The 19030-nt window shown below is 46.4% G+C and overlaps 1 protein-coding gene across 2 annotated transcripts; it reads left to right on the top strand.

Annotated features, from left to right (window-relative positions):
- The first annotated feature begins 10863 nt into the window (after positions 1-10863).
- fgf18a (fibroblast growth factor 18a) lies at positions 10864-18696 on the top strand. 2 transcript variants are annotated; one of them, XM_030061235.1, is made up of 5 exons: positions 10864-10935; positions 14463-14502; positions 14680-14860; positions 16704-16810; positions 17001-18696. In XM_030061235.1, exons 1-5 carry the CDS (start codon positions 10904-10906, stop codon positions 17271-17273), a joined length of 633 nt encoding a protein of 210 aa, XP_029917095.1. In that variant the 5' UTR covers positions 10864-10903; the 3' UTR covers positions 17274-18696. The 2 variants fall into 2 exon arrangements, with proteins under 2 accessions (XP_029917095.1, XP_029917096.1); XM_030061236.1 differs by having other exon boundaries at positions 10904-10935; positions 14683-14860.
- The last annotated feature ends 334 nt before the right edge of the window (positions 18697-19030 follow it).

The following is a 19030-nucleotide window of genomic DNA, read 5'->3' as shown; positions in this document are numbered from 1 at the left end:
ACTGTCATTTTATAGGCCAACTTTGCTACTTTGAATGTGCAAGCATTGTGATTTTAGCTGTGCGCAGAGAGTACAGCTCAAATAATCTGACAGTTATTGGTTGCAAACAGAGCTGAAGTGCTACAATTCCACTACGTCTTCCCAGTTTAGGCCTCATTTTCACTGAAGAATAAAAAATAATTTAACTGCAAATGTGGAAAAATTCCTGTTCCTGACCTACTTCAATACCTGTTGTGGCATTTTTAACATCTTGATTGTCCATGCAGAAGGGACAGCACCTATTGCTTTTCTGTTGAGTGCAACTTTTATTACTCATTTTTGAAGCACTAACCCGAATCATTCCATCCTTCCATAGCATGGTATGATACAATACAATATGATGAGACTTTATTTATCCTTTTGAGACAAACACATTTCAGAGCAATTTGACAGTGTACTTAGTGTTCAGAGAATTTGTTCTTTCAAACAGTTCCTTTCCAGCCAGTTCACCCTTGGCATGTGTATAAGATGCGGGGGGCGTAGAGGAAGAAGTCAGGTGACATGACGCGATATAAAGAGTAAAAAAGTCTATGTCAGGAGGAGGCTGAGGTGGATGGCGGGCATAGAGGACACAATCAGGCCTTTCACAGACAAGATCTAAGTTAACTGGCAAATGGGAAGCAAGATGTCTGAGCAAGGTGAGGCTTTGCAGATGAAGCGATATATCATTGTGGTGCCCAAACCTAACATCATGACACTTCCTGCTGCTGAAGGGTGCTTTTGGCGTCGGTATTCAACGCTGAAGGGGCATGACAAAGCTTCAGTATTTGACAAACTGGGATGAGAACAGGTTGTCCTTTCACTGTGTTCCATATCATCATATAGCAGCAATCATTTTCAACATACAATTTTGTGTAACTCACTCTGAACCCTGCATATTGATTACAATAATCTAAATAAATCATAGCCTGAAAAAATATATGATTAATTCTTCCCTGTGTTGTAGGGACCAAGGAGAAAATTACTTGCATTATATAAAATTAGACCTTTCAAAAACCTTTTTATCACTGAATATTAGGAGAATTTTGTTCATGCTGGTCTATGCCACTGTATAAGAATTTTTGTGCTTAATTTAATCTCCCCATAGCCCAACTTTCTGTTTCAATCCAACAGAGTAGAATAGAATAGAAAAGAATAGAAAAAAGAATATGGCACAACAGTGAAGAACAGCAAGCATTGTGCAGAAAGGCAGAACAGGAGAGGAGAGTGAAGCCAACAGCAGAGACCTGGGGGAACAGAGCAGTGATGAGGGACGGCTACCAGAGACACCCAGCAACTCACATGGGTGTGCACAGCAACCCATACACACAAATGCACATAGGTCATACAAAACACACATTCATATACACATAGATGCATCCAACAAGAAAGCAGGAAACACACACAGGCTGTGCACACATAAAATTATATGCAAAGTATGTACAAGGAATGTATTTGCATAAATGAGCACACTGTTTTTTTGCACTCACACAAACACAAATTCCTTCTTTTTATCATAAACCCTGTTTTCCCTCTCATCTTTTTCCCATTGTGGTCTCTCTCTATCATTGTGGTTATCTCCATCCTTCCTCAAAGCTCGCAGTTCCATGAAATTCCAGAGGTCCATCACATTCCACATTCCCATCCCAGCGGACAGCCCCACCGTCCCACTGCTCTCCAGAAGTCCACAATCTCTGTCCAACACACTCGTCTGACTCCAGAGTCCTGTCACATGCCATAATTCAATCTCTTTCCAGAATGCGTTACTTTCCCTGTGACTGTCACTTCTCATATATCACTGTCATACTATTCATCTGTCAAGAATCTGAGAAAAGGGGGCTGCAAGTGACAGAATGGAGGTGTCATCAGAATCTTGTTTCTTTCTCTCTATTTCTTAGTCCCCCTACTGCTGTACCAGTCTGCCCTGCTTGGAAGACAAAGGGCAAAGGGAGAAGGCAGGTGGGCTTATGTAGAGCAAGGGGTTGAGGAGCGAGGGAGAACGTGACAGAAGCCAACGGAGCGAGTGTGAGTGAGGGAAAGAGGGAGACAGAATAAAACAAGAGGCAAAGTAGGAGAGAAAAAGAGGGGGAGAAAGCCTTTTGAGTGCTTTTTTGCTCCAACGGGACAAAAGGTTACAGCATGACGGGGGTAGGTGTCAGGTGATGTGTGACAAGTCCAAATTAAAGATGACATAATGGTGGGGGCCCGGCTGGGGTCCAAACCAGGGGCCGACTGAGACTTAGGGTGGGGCCTGACCGTGGCAGCTAAGCCGAGCTGGGCCGTGCTGGGCTTGGCGAGGCTGGAGCTGGGGCTGGGCAGCGGGGGGCTACCCTGCAGGCTCTTCCATATGGAACGCGTTAGCCTAGCGATTGCTAATGAAATGCAGGCTGACGTCAGGCAGACACCCACCCATTGTTTTGCTGCTTAATTTGTTATAATATTTGTCTTACAATGAGGGCTTTGCCAAGACAGAGGGAAAATGAGGAGTGAGCCCCAGATGAGCAGAAAATGGGCAAAGGGTATTACAGTAAGAGCCCCATGAAAAGACAGCAAATACTGCTTGAGAATTAGTGACTGAGGTAGAGAAAAGCTAGGGGGAGATAGCACAAGTGCTAATACGAGAAGGGTCTGGGCCTTAGCTGTCGAAGTGGGAGGTATACCTGAGGGCTAGCATGGGTGGGTGAGAGGGAGGGGCTGCTGTAAGAGGCTGTGAGTATGTGTTAATTGCATATGGAAGTTTTTAGCATAAACAAGGGTTTCTACATCACTCACAACAATGCATCACTTTGACTTCTTCTGCAGCTGCAACAGTCTCAGCTGCTGTCAACCTGTTTTATCCTCTCTCTCTCTCTCTCTCTCTCTCTCTCTCTCTCTCTTTCTGCCTCTCTCTCTTCTTTTTCTCTCTCCTTCACAAATATACACCCATTCACCCAGTGTCCAACATATATAGAAGTCTTCCCAAAATAGGCTCGGTGGAGCAAGTTAAAAAATGCTTTTGTGATTCCAAAAAGAGTTGTGCTGTAATTGACTACCACCTGGGCATCTGGCAGAAGTCACAGCAAGAGAGAGAGAGGGAAGGCATGGAAGGATATGTGGATGAAAATATTTTCTTCAAAAATAACTGAAAGAAGACAGAGATGAACAGATTATAGTAAGACAAAAATGATGGGGAAATTAAAGAGAGGGAGGGGGGTAACTGATGGAAAGTGTATGTACTAGCCCCCCCCCCCCCCCCCCCCCCCCCCCCCCCCCCCCCCCCATTCACTCTCTCTCTCTCTCTCTCTCTCTCTCTCCCTCTCTTACTCTCTCTGACATGTCAATTCAATGGTTTATTGGCGTGAGTAATGATGGAAGGTGTTGCCAGGGTAATTACATAGCACATTAAAGGGTTTCATAAACATTACAGTTCCTCCTTTGCCTGGTGGCAAGGCTAAAGGTGCAGGGAGAGGGAAAAAACAGAATGAGAGAAATGGACATAGTGAGACAGAGTAAAAATAACAGCACAAAGGGGAGCAGACATGGGAGAGGAGGGTAGAAGAGGAAAGGGCACTGCTGGAGAGGAGGAGAAGGAGGGGGAGGAAGGAAGAGATGAACAGAAAAGATGACAGGAGTGAAGGTTACCATGCTCATGGATTCCATCGCTGAGCGCCTGAACATGAAACAGGACGAAAAAAACAACATGCCGGATCAGCGTCCAACACAAACCACAGCTGCAATTCACATCACTGCGAGTAGAGAGCACAGGAGAACTTTCTCTTACACAGGCTGCAGCCATACGACACTCACTCACCTACACAACCTTGCAGACACAGACACAGTCTTTGCACGCTCACAAGCTCATGCACACTATAGCCACAAACCCCACACACTCAGCTCTGCACACACCCCGTCACTATAGGTCAGGGCTCTCTCACTCAACCAAACACACAGAACCACAAGTGCCATAATCAAACAAACATCCTCTCCAACACCCAGAATTGCATATTTATGTACAACCTCATTGGTCAAAAGCGATTAACTTATACAACCTAGTACGGTGAACTACGCTCAGCCTCTCACACAAAACAGCCAGAGCCAATCAGCGTCATGCATCAGCATTAAGTTGGATCTTCATCACACAGGTTCTTTTTGGTTTTCTGTTTCCTAGATTTAGTGAAGCTTGTGCTACTGTGTCTTACCTTCTGTTTTATCAAATATGTGTGCATGTAAAGCCAAAGATTTCATTGGTTCTTGATTTAGTTCCACTTTTTTCTTTGAATAGTGACTACAAGACACAATCAGATGTCAGCAAACAGTCTAATTCACCCCATAGTTTCACAAAGAAACTCTTGGGTAGTTGGCCCACGTGTATGAAATTCTGTCATGAGTTCCTGATCATACTGATGAATGAACCAGGTGCATAAGGATGGCGGCTTCCAAGGTTGATGTCATATTTTTTTCGTACCCCTCCAGCAGTGCAAAAATGTCCAAACTGCAACAACCTGTCTGGCCAGATTGGACAGAGAAGAAAAGATGGACCAAAAGTTGAACTGCATTGGTCACTGGATGGAATGTCAGTATTAAAGGATAGATTTGGTATTTTTCAACCCCAGCCATATAATGATACCCATCATTTATAATTATACACAGCACAGCCTCATATACAAGACAGTGTATGCTAAATAAAACCTGTTTCAAAGGACCATTCGCAATCTTTTTTTTTTTTTTTTTTTTTTTGGAGTGTTCAATTTCAAGACATCTTTGACTGTGCTGTTAGTTTCCTGTTTTCAAAAAGGACATTTATAATTGCTTTTGAGACTGAAAATGAGTGCCATCTTGGATTGTGTTGAAGAATCGCAGCTGCAGCAGCGTGGTAAGTTTCTCATCACTAAAGCTAGCACTGACGTTGTGCTATGTTATAAATGATGGGTATCAACATTTTAATGCAGCCTGGGTTGAATAATACCAAACGTATCCTTTCATATGCCTGGTTAATTTGATAGGCATAGATTGTACATGATTTTGTAGATTATAAAGGGACACATCTAGGCAAATCTCATTACAACATTAAACTCAGTGCCAGTAAACATGACATCTAACATACAAGCCTGAAGTAAATGAATGATCACTTAAATCACTTAATGTAGCCTTTTCAGATGGCAGGTGTAACCTGTGTAACCTGAGGAACATGACTACCTGCACAGGTTTCTTTGTATAAAACCAGAGCTTGGCCAAATAATGACAGGCTAGATTGCATGAATAATTACCCTGACATGGGTCCAAAGGAGCATAAAACCCTCAAACTTGAAAGTGTCAAAGTAAAGTTATTCCAGCTCTTCAGCTGAGCTATGTATAGAGACAACAGCTGCAATGGATTCCAGGACAGAGAGGAGAGTAAACTTTCATATTCACTGGATTAATCTTACCAAGCGATAGAAAGGAAAAGGCTGTGCACCACCAACATCGTCACTAATAAAAACAATATTTTGCCGTTCTCTTCATCTCGGCCATGGCTCACTATCGCACAAACGGCTCTCCACTAATTAATTCCTGCTCTTGCTCAGTTGCAGCTGTCGATTCTCTCATCTCCCAGACGCGGACAAGTGGCGAACAGGTTCCCATTTCAAAGCCCAGCACACTGTACACATTCCTTGACTCAAGTGTACGCAGCGCTTCACATGGGCCCCCTGTCATCAAAGAGCCTTTATTAAGTGTCTCATACATTTACACATTGGGGAACAGTTTAAACTTGGCCCATGATTAACGGAGCAGGGATATCTATACCAGAAACCGATGTTAGGCTGATATCTCAACATCTGACATGGGGTTTAAGGTCCATGTCTGCAGGTATTAATCAAAGCCACAAGCCTTTCTTTCTCACACACACACACACACACACACACACACACACACACTCTCTCTCTCTCCACAGATCTCTCATACACACAGGCCTGTTTCTCCAGTCCCCCCTCATGTCCAAACATATACAGCCCATACCTCATGGACAAAGCTAATTGGATACAATCCACTGCACTTGACACATCTGAAAACTCAAATCTGCACAGTGTGTCACCATGATGATGGATTGCATTTGTGCTGTTCAAAGTTTTCAAAGTATCTAACTCTTTGGAGTACACAGCAGGGGGATGATATCCCCTGTCTGCCAACTAGTCTTTGACTACATCCAAACCAAACCAAACCTTGCTGTATCCCCTCTGCCTCCAAACTTGACTCTTTAGGTCGTCCTCAACATACCCCCCAACACACGCACACGCACACGCACACACACACAAACACACCCTTTGTCACAGTGAGTCAACAACTGACCTAAGACTCAGGATGCTCTAAGCCCTGCATTAGGTTCCACTCCAGTCACCCATAACATAGAGTCCAGTGCGCCATGCCTCCTCTCCATGATGACCTTGGGGTCAGGCCAGAATGCCCTCATATAATGAGAGTGCTGTTTGGGGATTTGTTGGGCTGTGATAGAGAAAGGGCAAGCACACGCAATGCACCCTGGGTCTTTGTCTGGGTGCTGGCGGTATTGACGAGTGCTGATCGATGTTAATTGCTAGACAGAATGGCCATATTGACCAGGCTCCCTGGATGAAGAAGCCTGCAGGCCCAGTCAAAGACAGAGTAAGAGAGGGAGAGAGAGAGCTGCTAGCACCAGACCTACAGCAGCTACAGGGCCTCAGATACACACACACACACACACACACGCACACACACACGGCACTCTCATTCACTTTAATGAGTAGAGAGAGGAACACAAAGGCATAACGTCCATCAATGCCAAGTCTATTCAACACAAGAGAGGGTATATGCAAAAAATATGTGTCCCTGTATTTCTCTTTGTGCGTGTGTGTGTGTGTGTGTGTGTGTGTGTGTGTGTGTGTGTGTGTGTGTGCATGCATGTGTGCACATATGTATGCATTTATGAATAATGTGCATGGTACACTTGGTTTGCATGAAAGTGATATGGTGTATGATAGGTTCAGAGTGTGGGTGTAAGAGAAAGGGATGTCCATGTATCTGGGGCAATGTGAGCACACAAGTTTGAGTGTGTGTTTGTGTGTGAGTGTGCGCATGTATTTAAAACATCTTAGCTAGGGATCAATAGGCAGGAGCTGCAGAGGCAAAGACATGGGTAATCAATATGCAGGCTGCAAACACAGGGAGGGACAGAGTGTGGAGATAAAAAAGAGGCAGGGAGATTAAAGGGACAGATAGGGAGGACAGAAAATGAATGAGAGAAAGAGTGATGTGACAGAAAGAGAGAGAAAAAGAAACAGTGTTATGTTACAAAGGCCTGGTTTTATATCAGTTTGTTGTTTTATTCTCATTGTATGCTATTTCAGTCTACAGTGGAAACCTATGTCATTTCACCACGAAGGTAACATGGTAGTAACTGCATCAAATACATCACCTTTGCACCTTGCATGAACACCTACAGGAGGCCACAAATGACACACAGATTTTTCCACTTCAACCTCAACATATGATCATATTGAACAAACTACACCAGTCTCGGTTTACCTGAAGTGTTTTACTCTCACTGACTGACCATGCGAGTAAGATTATCCTAGCATCAAGGTCTTCTCAGAAAATCTAACTCTGGAATCAGGGTTTTCCTGCACGCTAGGGCTAACTCCACAGCTGAACCAAAATGCTATACCCCTGTTTTGAACCCTTCCATCTGGGCTTAAGAGTACCAGACGGGCCCATACCTCATCACCAGAATGTGGCTCAAATCCGTCTCCACAACATTTACACTCTTGTCCCTTGCAGCAGTGCGGTGAGCGGCGAAAAGCACCCAGACACAGGTGCAAAGACAGAGGGAGCCAGTAGTAAGAGCGAGGGCCAGAGGCTTGTCTATGGAGCATGACTGGAAAGGCATTCAACCACAGTACCCCTACCCAGCCCAGCTCAGCCCTGTCCAGCCACGTAGTGGTGTGTGTGTGTGTGTGTGTGTGTGTGTGTGTGTGTGTGTGTGTGTGTGTGTGTGATTTGAAAGTACAATGTTGAAAAGAATAAGCTTACAGTTGGAGCCAAGATAACTGTCCCTGATGTATGAGGCCAACCCCCTTCCCACCTCCAATACACACACAGACACACACCACACACGCACACGCACACACGCATACACTTCCACATGCACTCTGTGTGTGTGTGTGTGTGTGTGTGTGTGTGTGTGTGTGTGTGAATGAAAGGTATGGCAGGAGTGTTGTGTTGGCTTGGCTGACCGTCTGCGGTTCTGTGGCGGTGAGAGGGAGTTTTGGGAGCGCAGAGCGGGCGTTGCTGCCGAAATCCCTGAGAAATGTTCGTTTTGGATCCGTGTCCATGCTTACATACCGCCCTCCCAACTGTCTCTCATTCTCCGTTTCATTTTTCCCTCTTAAGGTTTAACTTAAAAGTTATGAAATGGGGAGTCAAAATACATCACTTGAAAGCGGCAAGTCTTAACTTCGAGGGTCTGTGCCCTCCACCCTTCATCCCAGTCCCAGTTCGGGTGCGGGGCCACTAGGGCTGCAGGCTTGAGGGTTGTTTTCAGCCGGGGGGTCGGGGCGGTGGGGGGTGTTAATGAAGAGCAAAAAGTCCACCTGGTTTTCGAGGAGATGCCAACTGAGCAGAGGCAGATGTCCATGTTATGTGAAGACTTTTTGAAAAACTTGGGAAAGCTTTTTCCCAGTCTCGTCTTTGTTGCGGTCACTGACATTTCCAGCAGTGTCCAATTTGCCGCTACTGGTGTACACTGCAAAAAATGTCCGCCTTCATCACCAAAAATTTATTTTTAAGTTTACTTTGAAATTTCACAATCATTCCAAACGTTTCCCATGCGGTTTTCCATGTTTCGACATTTATTAAGAGACACATATAGCCTATCTTAAAGTGAAACAAGGCAAATCACTCTAAGAGAAGGCTATTAAGAAAATGACATTTGATCCGAGAAAATACTTGAAACAACTTGATTAGCACTGTAAACAGCTGGAACTGTTTACAGTGCTAATCAAGTTGTTTTTTAAAGCACGTAAGAAACATGAGACGCAAAAGATTTATTTAAACAGGCTACTTGATTAAAAGACTTGTTTAAATGGATATTTTTGCAGTGTAAGTTGGTCTGCAGCGCATAGAGACTGACTAATCCCATTTTGATCCAATAAGTGTGTGTGTGTGTGTGTGTGTGTGTGTGTGTGTGTGTGTGTGTGTGTGTGTGTGTGTGTGTGTGTGAGGGAGAGCGAGGGGAGAGAGAGAGGGAGGAGGGAGAGAGGAGGGAGGGAGGATTGATCCGCGTCTGTTAAAATCTTGTTCTGGTTTTTCTTGGAGTGAGGTCTGTGCCTGCCGACGCGCCTCTCCTGTGCAGCCCCCCTCAAGAAGAGCTTTTTATGGAAGGAAACCTTGGCATTTTTGAAAAGGCGAAGGATCTACATAATAACAGTGAACTGGATAAAAAAAAAAAACGTACGGCTGTGTTCTCTTTTTTTGCGTTTTCTTCTGGTGTCTGAATGAAACAGGGACGCAGATATCAGGGGGAGAGACGGCGCAGGTTCTGGACGGGGGTCGGTGTGTCAGTGTAATTTTAGGTAAACACATTTCGAGTGCGCCCATTTAACTTTTATTTCTTCACAAACTGGAAAGATCGCCTCTTCTTGCACCGCGGCGTACGCTTTCTCGGGTTGAGGAGACTTTACGTGCTTTTTCCCTTCAAAGAAACTGCTTAAACTTTCTACGTTTTAAAAAAAATAAATAAAAAGATCGGATTGCATTTTCCCCCTTCAAACATTTTGGAGGTGATGTCATCGTGCTATGTTTTGGCTGGTATTGTGTCGAGAGAGCGCAGGGAGGACCGCTGCAGCCAGACGGTAACCAGCGGCTGAGGCAAGCGGGGAAGTCCGGGAAATCAGGTGCAAAGTGCGGCTGTCATTTCCTCGCCGTGTCGCGGGTGGCTGAGTCCGCCACCCAGTCACAGCTGTTCCCATCCTCTCCAACTACCCCTCCCTCCCTCCTCTTTCTTTCCCCTTTCTACTCCCCTCCCATTCTCATTCAACTTTCTCCATATAGCCCTCTGAGCTGGACCGCTCCGGGACCTTATCACCCTCTCTGTCGGACACTGTTGGTCAGTGTTCCCTGAGCCACAGATACATTGAGCCAGAGTGGGGGCGCAGCCATGACCGAGGCCACCTTGCAGCACCCTGCGCCCGCAGAGCCCCCGTCTCCAGCTCGCCGTTTCCTCCATCAGCCCGCCCAGGTAGCCCACCTCCAGCAGCGCCTGACCCTGCCCCGTGGGGACTAAGCCTGCCTCGTCTTCCAGTCTGTGCACGAAGTAATACTCGCTCACATTGTTTTTATTCATTTATATAATCTCGGTATATGTTGCCTACTATAGAATTCGTTTTGGACAACCAGTATAAGCTTATTGTTCCACTGAAACGTTGCGCATTGGATTACGCACAAGCAGCATCGGGCCACAGTACCGAGCAACATCTTGGGGGTCAGCAAGGTCGATTGGAGTTGGATATCTGTGTAGCGTGAGCGCGCTTTCACCTGTTCCTCCTCTGCCGGGGGCGCGCAACCGTTTGATGCCCTAACCTTCCTTCCCCCTCTGCGCCCCCGCCCCTTCCTTTCCCCGCCGCTCCGGACAGCTCTGACAGGTTGCCTGGCGGTCACAGTGGCACGCTCACCCCGGCCTCACACCCCACCTTGCCCGCGCACGCACACTCACCCACGCCGGTGGAACCGGGGCACGCCACCGCCGATGCCAACGGGAGTGTCCGCTGACTCTTTGACTCTGCACAACATCCAGCGGATTCCAACCACAGACGGGAACTCTCCGGACTGTCGGACTGGCTCTGACCGAGCGAGGAGACTGACTCTGGGCCAAGTTCCATAGTGGAGGGGGGAAGCAATGTGGCCCCTTCTCTCCACGCTGGCTGTCTTGTAAGTCACGTTTTAGAACTTCATCACATATTAGCTTTGGCATGCAACAAGATTATTTGTCCACCTATCTCTGTCTCGTGTTCTCCAAACTGTTTTCATGGCTAGACTAGCTGCAAATGGAGTTGATGGAGAGGAAGGTTGGGGTGCCTAACAATTACATCACTCCTCATCAGTCCCCATAGAAAACATGTCATGGAAGGCCCTGTTTTGATTGGCTGACAGTTCAGGGTCACTGGGTCAGAGTCAGGGCCATGTTACTCATAAAACCTGCCATAAACATCTCCATCACCATCTGCACTTACTTCAGTGATGGCCAAGCTGGCTTAAAGAAGGTCATTTTCCCATTGCCAAGAAAATGCTTTTTTTCCCAATTGAAAATATTTCAGAAGTTGAGTCAAATAACACTGGCTTTATCTAGTGGGATAGGAAAATGATAAAGTGCCAAGAGCAAATCGAAGGGAGGAGGATACAGACTCAGGGGGCTTGAGTTTGCCCATTTGAGGTGTGTCTTGTTAAAAGCCAAGGGATTTATTTTTCTTTCTTTGTGTCGGCTGTATTTCTCCCAGATGGCAGTCATCTCCAGATACTTCTCATTCCTCACACAACCTGGTCAGGGTGTGTGCTGCTGGTGTCTGCCTGCCTCTTTCTCTCTGTCTCTCTCACGGCCCATCCTGCCTACATCTGCCATACCGTCTTGCTTGTACCTTTTTCCACAGATACTTGCTCAGACTGAGGTATGAATTAATAACCGATGAATGATGGCGTTGCTGGCACTATTTGAGGGAGGGGGGGTCTGACTGTTAAGTCTACAGGTCTTAGTTTAGGTCTTTGAGAGTCAATCATCTCTCCATTGATTTTTCTTGCCTATCAGTATTACCACAACCACTTGACTCCACCATGACTGCAGCTATCTTCACAAACATGCTGTTTCACAAACTCAAGTATGTTTCTGTAGCCACTGAGCACTGCCAAGGACCTTTTGCTCAGCACAGGAGCCAGTTCCTGCTCTCTTACCATGGCTACACCGCAGGACATAGTGCTGTTCTCCAAAAGCCACAGCTTCTTGTCAAGGCCCACCACTTCTTAAACCATTGCTCCAACACAGGGCCTATTACTGCTGATACCACTACGCCGCACTCACACGCCCACTAGCCTAACCACTACTCTTCACTGAGGCCCACTGCTGAACATCTGAAACTCTTGCATTGTGCCGAGGCCCATTGCTCCAGTGTTGGCCTACCACTCTAACCACCGCTACACACTGCTGAAACCACTGCTCTGTGCTGAGTCCCACCAGGCCGACCGCTTTCGCTCCATGCTGATGCCCAGTGCTCGGTGCTGAGGCCTGCTAGCCTAACCGCAGCCTCCATATGGTAGACCTGCTGGGACGCAGGTTTATGATGTCAGACCCTTGCTTGTTTTGGCAGTCGGCCAATGCGCACCGGGCTTCCCCTCTCTCTCTTTCTCTCTCTCCATACCTCCCTCTGTCTTAACTCCCTAGCTCACTCTTGACTTTACTCATCGCTCTCTTATTCTCTCGTTTTCTCAGCCCTCCCCCACCCCACTGATCCCATCTCTCGCTCGCTTTTTCTGTCTCCCTCTCTTTCTCTCTGTGGCTGGCACACGATGGAGTGTCTGTGGTTTTGGAGGGAGTGGGAGAATCCAGAGCCGAGGCACTTTTCTCGCAGTGTCCTCGGCGGCAGCACAGCGGTGGTGTTTTAACAGCTGAGAGTCCTCACAATGCACAGGCGCTGGGCCTTTTTCAGCTGCGCAGGCAGAATGCTTGGGCCAACACACTACTGCGTTGCCCTGGGTGTCTGCATCTATTAGCAAAACCCAAGGGCTGATACACCAGCTAGGGGGAAGGGTGAGACAGGCAGGCAGGGTGAGGGAGAGAGAGGTTACAAGAGATTTGTGAATGTTGCATTAGAAGAGGCTATGTGTGTATGTATGTGTGAGTCAAGAGGGAGTGACATGTGTTAGGATGTGCATGAATTGAACCCCCTTCCTCCTTCTTTCCTATTATTTATCTTTTTGTCTACTTCTCACACCAGACTACACTCTGCGGCTACAGTGCTGTCACTTTTTCTCCCCCTCTCTCCAGATGTAGGCTAACATTAAATTTATATTTTTTTCTCTATCTTTCTTCTTAATATTCCAGTGCATATCTCCCTTCTTTCAGTCCATATCTCTCACTCAACTCTCAGTTTATCTCTCCCTTCTATTTATGCTGCTTGCCATCTCACTATCCCTATGTGTACCTCCTACCTCTCTCGCCTTTTCACTATCTCCCTCTCTCACCAGTGCATATGTCTTTGCTTTGGCCCAGCTGTCAGCTGCCTGCTCCTCCTGTGCACACACGCACCCTGCGCACATCTGCACATCTGTGTGCATGTGTGTGTGTATGCCCATGACAGTGTGGAGGAGTCACCCCACTAACCCCAAACATAAAGGGAGATGGGAGGCAGGGAATGATAGGAGAAAGGTAGAGTGGAGCAGGAGAGAGAGGGAGCGATAAGGTAGAGGTGAGATAGGGAGGACAACAAGTGAGAGAAACAGGGGAGAGCACAATAGAGAAAGGGTAGGCATACAGAGAGATAGCAGAGGATGAGGTGGGAAAAGACAAAATTTGTAGAATAGCTTTTCAGCCCACACACTTGGTTATGAACTTCATCAAGTCTTGAGCCACTAATTCAATGCAGTTCAAGGACTGCCAGAGCAGATTTTATGCACCACAATCACTCCCTAGCTAAAGCTGCAAAAAAACAATACAACCAAGGTCAAGGTCTAAACTGCAATTAAGCAATGTGATAAACTTAGAAGCATTCTAATCTGTACTGCAACCACCTCCTTCAATCTTAAATGCCTTGGATAGTAACAAGGATACATTGTTGGCAACATTTCAGATGGACAGTATTTGCACCATGCATCTCACATGTTGCATAAACCTAATTTCTGTCTAAATAATCTCTCAAAAAAGTTTAGAGACACATGTTCTCACTTATTCAAAGCATCTCTGAATATAACCACACAGTCCACTGGTTTCCAAATCCACAACATAGCCGAGTGTACACCTGTAGTCCAGCCCAGCTGTCTACATACACACAGCAGCCAAAAAGTCAGCCCTGTCCCTTAGATGTCCGAACCAAAACATGTTCTAGTTGTCTCGGTATGTTTGCCAGTTAGCCATGGTCCAATCGGGTCATTTGAAGGCCAGATTTTGGTGTGGCAAAAGTCAGGGAAGGGTCAGAAAGTGGGTTGGGATAGAATGCTGGTAGCGTAACAATAAACACTGCTCTGGGTGTTGTCTGTCTGCCTATCCCTGGACATCTGCCTGTCTGTATGTCATATCGCTGTGCCAGCCGCACACCCAGTGAAGTGAGTAATCACATGGCGAGGGAAAGAGATGTTTAGCAGTCTGAAAGAGAAAAAAGGGATGGAAATGTTGGTGTCACGCCTGCCTCTTCCAGCACTCGATTTTTCTTGCTCCTTTTTTAAAAAATCATCTCCATTTCTGCTTTTTCCAGATGTATCCAGATGTTGCTGGTGATGTGCAATCCATTACAGGTGAAGGTCTGCATGCATGACAAAAAGACAAAGTACAGTATAAAAGACAAGTTGTAGTAACTATAGCAGCAACATGTGCAGATTTTTCAAGGCTAATTTTGTCTGTCTTCGTCTATATGGATGTGCTGTCTGGATGTATGTGTGTGTGTGTGTGTGTGTTTGTGTGCATCTTCCCAGCAGGTGCTTGGTGTAGATGGAGTGAACTTCAGTGTGCATGTGGAGAACCAGACGCAGGTCCGAGACACCATGAGTCGACGACATCACCGAGTCTACCAGCTCTATAGCCGCACCAGTGGGAAACATGTGCAGGTGCTAGGGCGCCGAATCAGTGCCCGCGGAGAGGACGGAGACAAATATGGTAAGACAGACATACACACACACACACACACACACACACACACACACACACACACAAATCTATGCATTCTGTGAAAGATGCTTGCCTGCACACGCACGCGCACACACACACGCACACACACACACACACACACACACACACACACACACCACCTAACCACTGCAACTACAAAGACTTGAAAGTATACCAAGTGCATGCATGAACGGATACAGAATGCCACTGCATGTGCACACACACACGCACAGGCACATACACACACACACTTGTCTCCCCAGGCTTTAGCAGAGGGGCAGTGGAGCTTGTCTAGGGAGTACAAAGACCTCATCGACTGGCTGCTGACTCAATGATTCACAAGAGAGCAAGAGAAAGGGAAAGAGAGAGGGAGAGAAGAGAGAGGGTGCAAGAGAAAGAAAAAAAAGCATGAGTTAGAGGGAGAAGCCTGGCAGGTAGAGTGTCAGGGCGAGTGTTAGAAACTCATCTCCTCCATCGATCCTCCCATTGATTTCTCATCCTCCCTGTTGTCTCCTCTGGATTTAAAACAGCAGGCTTCCTCTCCTTCCCTCTGTGCTCTATCCCTCCCTCTGTCCCTCCCCCACTCCCTCCTCCTCCACTTCTCTCCGTCTGCAAGGATGTCTAACCCATTCTTAAACCACAGAGAATCAATGGGCAGAAGAAAGCCAAGCCATAAAGCTAGTGTTCATATTTCCCTATGTGCTTCAGCGGGGGCTTATGTTACACTTTGCTCCCATTCACAAACATGTCAATTTGCTCTCACACTGCTCCAAGCCAGTGCCACAATGGATGTAGAAGCCTGTCTGTTTCTGACACATACCACTAACACTGTCCAGCAATGGCTATGAGGCTTTGTACAGCGAAAACAAGAGCAGAGAAATAAGAGAGACAAACAGAGAGAAAGAGAGGGGAGGGTGCAGAAAGGTATAAACATGAAGTGAGGAAGCAGAAAGGAGAGGGGAGAGTAGAGGAGAGTTGGGGGAAGAGAGAGGAAGAGGGCAAGAGAGGGGGAGGTATTGATTTCTCTTGACCCCTTTGTTGACTAAGGTCATGTAGGAACCATTTTAGGGATTTATTTTTAAACAGGTCCAAGCGCTCTCGAAAGATATGTAGTTAGTGAAGCGGTGTTGCCTCGAAGGATGAACATGCATGCACCTGCACGCAAACACACACACACAGACATATGCACACAGGCACAAACACACTTTGAAACAACAGTCTCACAGACCACTCTATGTGATTGTTCTCTCCCTCTGCTGTACGACTATTCTTGGTTGTTATCACTTTTACAAAGCCCATTTGTGGTCAGCAGTCTAGTAACCGTGTGCATAACCAAGCTTATCTGACAACCATCTGTCCAACCAGACATTTACATCTGTCTTTGATTTATCAGCACATTTAACAGCCACTCTGATTTCAAACACTGTGATTCAATGTGAGCATTTTGGCTGGTTAAAAATTCAAATCAGATTCCATGGTGGTTAGTAATCTGCCTGGCTGGGAGCCTGATCTCTGTCCAGTTGTTTCTACTTTGACTGATTAGTGCTACGCATTTGTGCCTGACGTGAGCCTCTTTGCTGTTCTTTGTTATGGCAAGGGATCTCACACACTACAGGATTCATGAAACTAATTCAGCACTTAAACTGTTGTTCCAGCAAAGATCTACAGGTTAGGGTGACCTCAGGTTTTCTATCCCTATCCTATCTGTTTGTGTGGCACAACCTAATAAACGAGTCAAATCTTGTATTGTGAATCCAACCCAATACCTGTGTCTGTCAAACTTGCATGTGGCTCTAATGTCTGTCTGTCCCTCTGTCTGTCCCTTCACAAGCCCAGCTCGTAGTGGAGGCCGACACCTTTGGTAGCCAGGTGAGAATCCGGGGCAAAGAAACCAACTTCTACCTGTGCATGAACCGCCGAGGCAAGCTAGTGGGAAAGGTGAGGCTTCTTTTGGTTTACAAAGACATGCTTGTCCAAGAAAGATATCTAACTTTCTTACAGGTTCCTGACCAGCCTTTCTTTGTGATGAATGTGTGTGTGTGTGTGTGTGTGTGTGTGTGTGTGTGTGTGTGTGCGTGCGTGCGTGCGTGTGCGTGCGTGTGTATCTGGGATTTTTCTACTCTCTCAGAAGGCCAGTAATCGTAGCGCTGACTGCGTCTTCGTGGAGAAAGTTCTGGAAAACCACTACACAGCTCTGATGTCAGCGCGTTATGCCGGCTGGTATGTGGGCTTCACGAAGCGGGGGCGTCCTCGCCGTGGCCCAAACACACTCCCCAACCAGCAGGACGTTCACTTCATGAAGCGATTTCCACCAGGGGAGCAGCCCGACTTGACCACCCCCTTCCGCTTCACCACTGTGAGCAAGCGGAGCAAGAGGGTGCGTGCAACTGGGCCTCGCTAGTAGTGGCTTATGCTAATGCCCACTGTCCTGTCATCTAAAACCTTGACCTGAGCCTGCCAATGGCTGACCCACTCATCTCTACTGTCGCACCCCACTGAACACCTCCCTTTGCTGGGATAACATAGACCAGAAACTTCATGAATCATTTATGGGGCTTAGCTTTACACCAGCTTTACAACTACAGCCCCCTAGTTAGTGATCACTCTTCCCAGTTTTTTTTTCCCTTACAGGACCATGCTAACTACTAAAAGACCCAGTACATTGCTCGTACCTCCGAGGTTCTGGCCAGCTTCCCAGAAATATTGCCCAGAAATATTGACAGGGCCCCTGAAGCCAGCCAAACTCAGTCCCGGACTTACGATTCTGCAAAGGCCTCTTCTTCCACCACCACAAAGACCACAAGGCCTTCATGTCGAGCTATTTGACAATACTGAGAATGGAATTACAACTGGACCGTACAGAGAGCGAGAGTGGGAAAGGCTGACTGAACAAGGGAGTGGGTGCTTAGCCTATGGATAAAGGGAAAGATGAAAGAAAACAAAAAGAAGACAGGAAGAAGGCAGAGTTGACAAAGGGATGGTGTGATCTGGAGAGATCAAATGGAACATTAATGGACTGTTGATTTGTGACGCACTTCTGTCTCACTGTTGGACTAGTGGGAACCTGTGAGACTTGGGATGACTGGATGACAAAAAAAGGATGAATGAGGGAATGACTGAGTGAATGACTTACTGAATGAATGCACGTTTGTAGGAGAAAGTAGATGAGTGTGTGTAAGTGTGTGTGTGTGTGTGTGTGTGTGTGTTCAAGCGCACCAACAACCATGAGTGAAGCTGGATGACAAGGGACTCTGGAAAGGGATCATACACACTGTGTATGAACCCCTGACAACTCACCGAAGGGACTGAAGCTTTAAGAACTGGAATGTATAAAACCAAGCTGCACCAAAAACAACCAGTCAATTGCACCAAACCAAACCAATGACCAACCAAAGACAACTGGAGACCTGCTACATGATTCCTCCCCATGCCCCGCCCCGCTAGGACACAGCACCCTCAGCTTATAGGTCCAGGGGGTGATAAGTGCAAGGGGTGGCACAGTGGGGAGGGTGCCTTCTCTATTAGCATTGCTATAGAAACGACCCAGGGGATGATGCTCCCGTGCGATACCGTGGATACAGAATGCTGCTACCAGGACATTCAGTGGAACACACCAAAGTCTCACACATACACACAGGAGAAAAAATATTAAAGGGAACAGTTTATTAAAAGTTATATATATATATAAAAGAAGACAAAAACCCTAAATAAGCAATCTTACTATGATGGTTACTATAATTGTTATTATGATAAAATTATTTCATTTATTTATTTCAGCTCTGTGTGCAGCAGTCTTTCTCGACTCAGTAAACCTTACAGAAACATTTCCTCTGTGTCTCACAGTCTTTTTACACAGCTCCTTCACATACACTTTTCTTCCAAGGACGATAGAGATTCATTGAGTTCACCAAAGTCTGCAGTTGGGGTGTGCTGGCTGCACAATTATTGGAAAAATACATAAGATGACTGAAAATACTCCCTGGGCATGCATCATCGGCCAATTGCAGGCTCTCCAAAGATGTTGAGAACTCCCTCACTTGCTTTCTCTTCATAGTTATGAGATTTAGTGTAAAGCTACAACATCCTGTATTCCCCACATCACTTCATCTTACACAACATGGGGCACAAAAAGGAACAGTTTCTCCACTGCTGCTGCAC

This window comes from Myripristis murdjan, chromosome 10 (assembly GCF_902150065.1).
Source record: "Myripristis murdjan chromosome 10, fMyrMur1.1, whole genome shotgun sequence".
NCBI classification, from domain to species: Eukaryota; Metazoa; Chordata; class Actinopteri; order Holocentriformes; family Holocentridae; genus Myripristis; species Myripristis murdjan.
This window is presented reverse-complemented; position numbering and strand designations above follow the sequence as displayed.

Excerpts from the sequence above, each read along its gene's own strand:
- fgf18a (XM_030061235.1), top strand. The coding sequence starts at position 10,904 with ATGTGGCCCCTTCTCTCCACGCTGGCTGTCTT. Across the intron at positions 10,936-14,462 it reads CTCTCCACGCTGGCTGTCTT|ATGTATCCAGATGTTGCTGG; the intron begins GTAAGTCACGTT and ends TGCTTTTTCCAG. Across the intron at positions 14,861-16,703 it reads AGAGGACGGAGACAAATATG|CCCAGCTCGTAGTGGAGGCC; the intron begins GTAAGACAGACA and ends TCCCTTCACAAG.